At 53.2% G+C, this 8,312-nt stretch overlaps 2 protein-coding genes across 2 annotated transcripts; both read left to right on the forward strand.

The window, feature by feature from the left end:
- Positions 1-18: 18 nt before the first annotated feature.
- On the forward strand, positions 19-4,539 carry LOC113940909 (fatty aldehyde dehydrogenase-like; the record flags this gene model as incomplete). The annotated part of the gene is made up of 6 exons (XM_027632058.1): positions 19-157; positions 328-494; positions 627-726; positions 1,456-1,691; positions 2,641-2,764; positions 3,066-4,539. Coding segments are annotated over 5 exons (723 nt in total), but the record flags the coding sequence as incomplete, so codon positions are not given.
- Positions 4,540-5,794: 1,255 nt separating this feature from the next.
- Positions 5,795-8,306, forward strand: LOC113940911 (aldehyde dehydrogenase, dimeric NADP-preferring-like; the record flags this gene model as incomplete). Its single annotated transcript, XM_027632059.1, has 6 exons — positions 5,795-6,045; positions 6,438-6,669; positions 6,757-6,842; positions 7,695-7,903; positions 8,041-8,158; positions 8,281-8,306. Coding segments are annotated over exons 1-6 (833 nt in total), but the record flags the coding sequence as incomplete, so codon positions are not given.
- Between the last annotated feature and the right edge of the window lie 6 nt (positions 8,307-8,312).

Genomic DNA, 8,312 nt, shown 5'->3' on the forward strand with positions numbered 1-8,312 from the left:
TGTGCCCTTTGTCAGGAATTCTATGGGGAGGACGTGAAGTCGTCTCCGGATTACGAAAGGATCGTCAACAAGCGTCACTTCAGGAGGGTCGTGGGCTTGCTGGAAGGGCAGAAGATCGCTCACGGGGGAGAGAGTGATGAGGCCTCCTGCTTCATAGGTGCTTGTGGCTGCTGCTGGGGAGGGGAGGTGGTACTGGGTGCCCTTTGGGGTCTGTGTGTGTGTGCCTTGCTTGGGTTATGTTGCACACAGACAGTGCAGTGAGGTCCTGTGATGGACCAGGTCTTCTGTCCTGCTGACACTGTTGTCCTGTTCCCCCGTTTGCTGCAGCACCGACCATCCTGACGGACGTTTCCCCGGATTCCAAGGTGATGGAGGAGGAAATCTTTGGACCTGTCCTGCCCATTGTGACCGTGAAGAGCGTAGAGGAAGCCATTGAGTTCATCAACCGTCGGGAGAAGCCCCTTGCCTTGTATGTCTTCTCCAACAACAAGAAGGTGGGTCTGGGCTGTGCCAGAGAAAATGAACATGATGACCTGTTGTCTTGTGACTCCCTTCCCAGTATCCTCAGTTATGTGGCCTGATCTCTTCTGGGCTTTTGTAATGATTTGTTTGTTTTCTTTTGCTAGTTAATCAAAAGAGTCATCTCAGAAACCTCCAGTGGGGGTGTGACTGGAAATGATGTCATTATGCATTTCTTCCTCTCAACCTTGCCCTTTGGTGGTGTTGGTAAGTTACTGCAGCTTCTTAAGCATTGGGACTTGCCACACTGTGTGACCCAGGGAGCAACCCATGGTACCCCTGTGCCTGTTGCAGTCCAGGGGTCTCTGTGCATCAGATCTTGATAATAATAACAAATTCTGGGAGTGCATTAGGGCAGGGGACAGAAAGGGGAAAAACCTTTAGGTGTATTTTTGGAAAGATTAAAGCATTTAGTGCAGACTGATGTGAAAGGTACATTAAAAACATTAGCTGCAATCGGAGGGATTAGCAGTGGTTAGCAGGTGGAAGGGGTAGGACTTTAGCTTGGGGAGAATTGGAACAGGTTATGGATCAGTCCATGGAAGCTTTGCAGAAGAAGGTTTTGGGGGTTACAGGCAGTGAACCAGCATGAACAGCACGTGCTGACCCGGAATGGGAACACAGAGGTGTACCCTGCAAAGCTCCTCAGGAAACCATCTCACACAGCACCAGTCGGATCCCAGAGCCCTGGCACGGTGCTTTGAGAGGGAGCTAAATCCAGGGAAGAGCTGGAGACAGCTCAGAGGCACAGGGACCACAACAAAATACTGGAGAGTGCGTAGTGAAAACGAGGTGGGGAAGGAGCAGGGTGGAGCACAGGTGGACATCTTAGAGACTGAGAAGTGCTGCGGGGAGGAAGGGTCAGTTGTCCTCAAGTGGCCAAGGGTTTGACCAGGCTGTGCCTGCGGGGTGACCTGCCTGGCTTGTGTCCCTCAGGTCACAGTGGGATGGGCGCCTACCATGGCAAGCACAGCTTCGAGACCTTCTCCCACCGCCGCGCCTGCTTGATCAAGGACCTGAAGATGGAGGGCACCAACAAAATGCGATACCCACCTGTCAGCCAGAAGAAGGTGGATTGGACCAAGTTCATCCTCCTGAAGCGGTTTAATAGGGGCCGAATTGGACTGGCTGTCCTGGCCCTGCTGGGGGTGGTGGCAGCGGTGATGATGAAGGTGAGTTTTGGGTCTCTTTGGGTGTAAGTGGGTGCATGTGCAATTCACTTCATCTTCTGCAAGTTCAGTCTTTGCAAACTGCAGCCCTTTCTTAGAGTCTGGTCTCCTTTTCTCTCTTGAGACTTTTTTTATCTGTCCCACCTCAAATTACCAAGATCTGCTTCTCACTCTTACCAGCAGTCTGTAGAATAGGAATGTCCCCAGAGAGATCTCCCGGGCTGCTGTACTACTTGTTGCACTGCTCTGGTAGGTGACACCCGTGGGATGCTCCCTCCAGAGGCAGAGGTTAGTAGTTCTGGACAGGTTAGGAATGGTTTGAACTCCAGGATTTCCTTCAGCAGTGTTTGAGCTGCTCCACAGCCCTGAGAGCTGCAGTTTGTGCCATGGCACCCTGGGAAAGGAAGCTGTGTCCCAAAGCCTGGGTCTACAACAAGCTCTTCATCCTTGTCCAGTTTCAGCCCCTGTCTGACCTCAGCTCAATTATTTCCATTTCCTCCCTTGTTTCCAGCTGGGTAGTGCGGAAGGGTGGGATGTCCTCCCCTCTCTGCAGGAGGCAGAGGTGGAGGAGCAAGATCTAAATCTCCCAAGCATGATCACTGTTGGTTCTCTGTGTCTTGACAAACCAGGTACTGCGGTGCCTTCACTGGCTGCTCCTCACAAGGCTCAGCTGTGCATCTGTGGGGTTTAGTGAGCTTAAGGGAGCAGCCCAAGGGGACAGGAGGTGGCAGGGTGGATCAGGACTGTGTCCTTCAGTCTGTGTTGTTACTGCTGTGAGGAGAGGTGCAGAAGCCCAACAAGCCAGGAAAGTAACCTGCCCACATATTCCAGGAGGAGGTGCAAAAGCCAAAGAATTGGCTCAGGCTTTGAGGCACCAGCCAGGGGGGCAGGCCCTGTCTAGGTGAATGAGGGGGGAAACTCACGGTGTCTCGAAATCATTTGGGTTTCTCAGAACCACCAGTCTGTGCTGAAGAGAAAAGCCCTCTTGGTTGTGCTGGCTGTGCAGAGGCTGGGCTGGCCCAGCGGGTGGTAAGGAGGAGCAGGTTTCAGAGCACTGCTGTGGCTGTCACAGTGAGGTAGGAGCCTTTTTCTTCTCCTGTGTGTAGACCTAGTTTGAGATCGGGGAGAGCTTTGTAGAGTGGTGAACGTGGGGCTTGGAGAAAGCTCCTCAAGAGCCAGAGCATGACGCTTTCTCTGGCAGTGCATGGAGCTCATCCAAGATAACCATGCAGTGCATGCTGAGGGGCAAGAGGCAGGCGAGCTGCGCCCTGGGGGAGTCACCGAGTGAAGAGGCTTTGCTTCAGGCTGTTCTAGAAAGGGAATTGGTTTTGTCTCACAAATCCTTCACAGGACCTTGGTGTTGTTTTGCTCTCGCAGGTGGTTTACTGATGAAGAGGAGAAGGCCTCGTGTGCCAGCCGTACTCTGGGTGCTTGCTTTGTGTCTGTTTCCTTAAGCTGGGAAGTCATTATTTTCTTTTGTTCTGGGTGATTTCAGTGAGCTGTCGAGCACACAGAGTAGCCTTAGAGAGGCACTAACAACAAGAAGGCTCAGACTCCTGTTGGCTAAAAAGCCATGCTGGAACAGAGGGACCAGAGGGGACAAGCTCTCCGAAGGAGGACTGCAGAACAAGAAATTCCAGTCCCTATCTCCACCCCATGCCATGCAGAGTGCTGCTTGAGGGGCACACCAAACCACTTACCTTCCTTCAGTGACCAACAGGAGCTTCAGTTTCAGCAGTCCTTGGGTTGACAGTGTTTTCCCTGCAGTTTTTGGGATGGGCTGTCTCCTGTTGTGCTCTGAACACCCTCCCTCTTGGTGACAAGTCTGAGACAGGCCATGCTGGCTGATGCATTTGACCAAGAGTGATGGTTGTGAATGAACCCAGTGAGGTTCCCCATGACATTTGAGGTGAAATATTCATGGATCTGTGCAAATTGGAATCATCCACAGCTGGTCAGGGAATGCAGGCTGGTGCCCTTTTGGGGCTCTGGGTTTCACCATATGGCTGTAACAATTATTAACTGTTAGAAAATTACAAAAGTGGTACCTGCACTGCCTGTATTGTGCTGATGAGCATCTTACACTTGTGCAAAAGAACTTTCAGGCCTGTTTAGAGAAGTGGGAATGACAAAATACCTTGTGGGTTAGCTCAGCTCTGTGCAGCTGCTCCCTTATTCCCAGTGGGATGGGAAAGACAATCAGAGGAGTGAAAGTGAGAAAACTTGTAGGTTGAGAGAAAGATAGTTTAGTAGGTGAAGTGAAAGCTGGGAATGCAGGCAAATTAAAGCAAATTGAGGAATCTGTTAATTAATTCCCCTTGTCAGGCAGGTGTTCAGCCATCCTGGGGAAAGCAGGGCGTCATCACACCTGATGGTGACTTGGGAAGACAAATGCCATCACTGCCAATGTCACAAATCCAAAACAGCACCATCCTACTATGAAGAAACTTAATGACTATGATGAAAGTGAACTCCACCCCAGCCAAAGCCAGTACAAAGCTGTTCCTGGTCAGATTGCTCCAAGGGAAAACAATTATTGAAAGAGTGTGTGCTCCTTCGTGTTTGAGCTTCTGGGGCTGCTGTAATCTTGCAATGGGGCATAATGTGGGACTTGTTCGAGCTTGGGAGGAGGATGCTGAAGGAATTGAATGTAAAAGAGCCTTGGAAATATTAATGTCAAAATAAGGCAAATTAAAAAATTATTACTAAATGCAATTAATATAGAGTAGAAAGTCATATTTACTGTGCAATAAGTAGGATTTCTTTGTGGCTGGTGAAAATCCATGTGCTAAGCCTTTTTGATGATATATTTTGCAAGTACTAAATAAACACTGAGAATTTAAGTAATAAACTGAGTGTGGTAAGTCCCTGGAGTCTCCTGAGGAATCCTGCTCATCCTCTGCCACTCCCAGCTCTGGCCATGGCTTGGCCAAATGTCACACATGTTTTGTGAGGTGTCTCTGCCCTGGTTCAGGGGGACATGTGATCTCTCTGCTCATGGGGAAGGGTCCCCCAGAGCTCTGGCAGGCACTGAAGAGGTGCCTGGAGCCAGGGAAGGTGTGGGGTGAGCTGGGGCTGGGGGGTTGTGAAGGAGCTGGGCTGCTTCTCCTGCACAAATCCATCCCTGGATCGCCTCCCATCTGCAGGCATGGCCTGCTGGTTGGGGTTTGTTCAGATCCCATGTCTGCATGTGTTGGCTCCCAACAGCAGCTGTGGCATGTGGAAGGTGCTTCCCCGGCCTCGTGTGCCCAATGTGGGCAAAGGCACGTGGTCTCTCGCAATCCCTGAGTCACTGCCCCGGCTGGACGGGAAGATCCAGGGCTTGTGTGTTCACAGCTGAGGACAGAACTGGGTAAAGGGCATCTTGTATCTAGCAAGAGCCCTGGGCCCGGGCCAGCTGCCCGCTCGTGGGAGGAGGGATTGCTCCGAGCCATGGCAGGGGCAGGGCTTGTGCCAGCTTGCACTCTCTGCGGGACACTGGTGGAGAGAGAAGCTTCTCTGAAGGTAACTTTCTCTTTTCCTTCGTTTTTTAACGAGTCATTTGCTTTCTTGGACAGGACTGGGGCTGTGTGAGGCGGCTGTGGCAGCAGGCTGGGAAGGGCAGATTTTAATTGTTGTCGGGGAACCTTGATATCTTATTTGGCTGGGCAGGGATGCAGGCAGATCCTGACTAAAAAGTGCTGCTCCTGGGAAGCAGGATGAAACCTTTTGTTTTGTCATGTTTTGCAAAGACGTGGGAGGGCCTTGGAGTTATGGGGAAGCCGAGTGCAGACGGGCTCCGGGCACAAAACTCTGCTTCCAACTGGCTGCCTACCCGGGCCACGGTCATCCCAGTGTTTTGGTTCCTTGGGGAGCACCCTGTCAGTGGAGGGTGGAGTGGCTGGTGGGTTTGAGGGTATCCTCAATCTGGGAGAAAGTAGCCACAGAGCAGGATCCATCAGCCATCCCCAGATTGCTGTGAGAGGTGCTGTGTGTTGGACCCTGCCAAGTAGAACAGGGCTTGGAGAGTGTGGGCCCTGAGCAGTCGACTTGGGGGCAGGAGCTCCCCTCCAAGGAGGAGAACATCTCCCAGCCTTGCTCTGGGTGGGACATCTCATGGTGGTGACCCCACATTAAATGTTCCCAGGGCTGAGCACCCTCAATGACCCTGTGGTGAGCTGGGTGTTGCTGTGTCTCCCCGCAGCCCTGAGCAGCCATGGAGAGGATTGAGAAGGTCGTGAGGCAGGCGAGAGCTGCCTTCAACTCTGGCCGGAGCCGCTCGCTGGAGTTCAGGATACAGCAGCTGAAGGCCCTGGAGCGGATGGTGAAGGAGAAGGAGAAGGAGATCCTGGCAGCCCTCCATGCGGATCTGCACAAGGTCTGGGTCAGGGAGTTTCTACCATGAGCCCTGCATGGACAGCAGTCAGCCCGGAAGGCAAAGTAGGAAGGCCAAGGGTTGCCTTTGCTGTGCCAGGTGGCTTTTGCTCTTGTCCCCCATGTCCCTGGCTCCCACTGTGGCCTGCCAAGGTCTGCTGCCACCATTTCTATGAAGGAGGTGGTCTAAGGCAGGACTGCAAAGGCAGGCCCTGGCTGTGAAGTTTTGGCTTCTGTCTCACACCCCCCAGACTGAATGTGTTCTCCAGGGATCCTTTGGGGCAGCACTGCCAGTGTCAGAGACTTTGAACCAGCAGAATTTGCCTTTTGTCCCCACCGTGGGTGTGGGAGGTGGGTGCCTTTGCTGTCCCCTCCCCAAGCTCCCTGTCACTGCAGGGTGGGCCCAACGCGTACAGCCATGAGATCCTGGGCGTGCTGGCGGAGCTGGCCCTGACCATGGAGAAGCTGCCGTCCTGGGCAGCCCCTCAGCCTGTGAAGAAGAACCTGATGACGATGCGGGACGAGGCCTACATCAACTTTGAGCCGCTGGGAGTGGTGCTGATCATCGGGGCCTGGAACTACCCCTTTGTCCTGGTCATGCATCCTCTGATCGGGGCCATCGCAGCAGGTGGGGCCCGTCCTTTGTGGGGCTGTGGGTGGGTGGTGGGGGAGAGGAGGGTGAGGGCTCAGGGGCCGTGCTGTGTCTGTCCTGTAGGCAATGCCGTGGTGGTGAAGCCGTCAGAGGTGAGCGAGAACACGGCTCAGCTGGTGGCTGATCTCCTCCCCCAGTACCTGGACCGGGTGAGTGTGACCCTGTGCCTGACATGACTGTCTTGGTCTGTCCTGCTTCCAAGGGGCTCCTGCAGGTTCAAGTCAAATCAGTAGCCTGCTCTCTTTAGAGGAGCTTAAGCCGGAGGCACAGGAAGGATTGTATTACTCTTAAGAGTACAAGGGTGTGTTGACATATTCTTCCCATGTTTTGCGTAACCTGGTATGCTCACATTACATAATACTGCTGCAGCCTGGTAGTTTTTTTGGCACTCGTGACCATGTGCAGAGGTGTGTGCATATTTCCCCCTGCTGTAGCTGCTCTTTTGGAGCTGTGCCGGGGATGCCCCTAGGTAAGCACAGGTTTGGTTGAATGCTGGCTGTGCCTGGCTCTTCCTGAGAACTGGGCACCATGGCAGTACATCCAGGGTTTTCATGTCCTGCTGATCCACACTTGTGTTGTTTCTCCTTCACTTGCCTGACTGTTCTGACGTCCATTGCACTCTGTCACTGAGATACTGTTGCTTTGACAGCACAGGCAGTTTCCTCCAGAGAGTTAGTGCATTCCCTAGGTGGGAGGTAAGAGCAGAGGAAGGAGACAGCCCGTGGGAGAGCCCGACAGTCCTTTGTGCCCTACGTCTTACTGTGCAGGAGCCTGACTCAGCCCCAGCTTCAGCCTCCATTTCATTAAGTCTGTGTGATACAAAGTGGGAGGTGAGACTTCATTTCAGGGGAAGGAGCAGAGCATGCCTCTGTTATCACTGTCTTTTGTCCAGATCCTGAAGTATCTCACAAATTATCCTGCATTCTGCCATGTGCAGAGCTGCTGCCTTGATGTGCGTGCTTTAAATCAAAGTAACTGTAAGGCTCTGGTTTGCCCCGCAGGAGCTCTACCCCGTGGTCACTGGAGGAGTTCCTGAGACAACAGAGCTGCTCACCCAGAGGTTTGATCACATCCTCTACACTGGCAACACTGCAGTGGGCAAAATTGTGATGGCAGCAGCTGCCAAGCACCTGACACCTGTCACCCTGGAGCTGGGTGGGAAGAGCCCCTGCTACATTGACAAGGATTGTGACTTGGCTGTCGCCTGCAGGTCAGGCCATTGCACCCCCTCAGCAGTGGGGCAGGGGACCGTCTCTGGTCCAGTGTCCCCAGCTCAGGTGCTGTCAGCTGGGCTGTGGGATGTGGAAGGGGCTGACAGTGGAGAAACCACCTCCCTTTCCCCTGCAGGCGAATAACATGGGGGAAGTACACGAACTGTGGGCAAATCTGCGTTGCCCCAGACTACATCCTCTGTGACCCATCCATCCAGAGCCAGGTGGTGGAGAACATCAAGGCAACTCTGCTGGTAAGGAGGGGAGTCCCTGATGCTGTGGGAGTTGTCCCCATTGCAGCGCAGGTCTGAGTTCCTGGAGCTGTGGCTGTTGGCAGGTGTGTTGAGCACTTTGTTTCTGCTGTGCCCTTTGTCAGGAATTCTATGGGGAGGACGTGAAGTCGTCTCC

This window comes from Corapipo altera, unplaced genomic scaffold (assembly GCF_003945725.1).
Source record: "Corapipo altera isolate COAL_440 unplaced genomic scaffold, ASM394572v1 83943, whole genome shotgun sequence".
Classification (NCBI taxonomy): Eukaryota; Metazoa; Chordata; class Aves; order Passeriformes; family Pipridae; genus Corapipo; species Corapipo altera.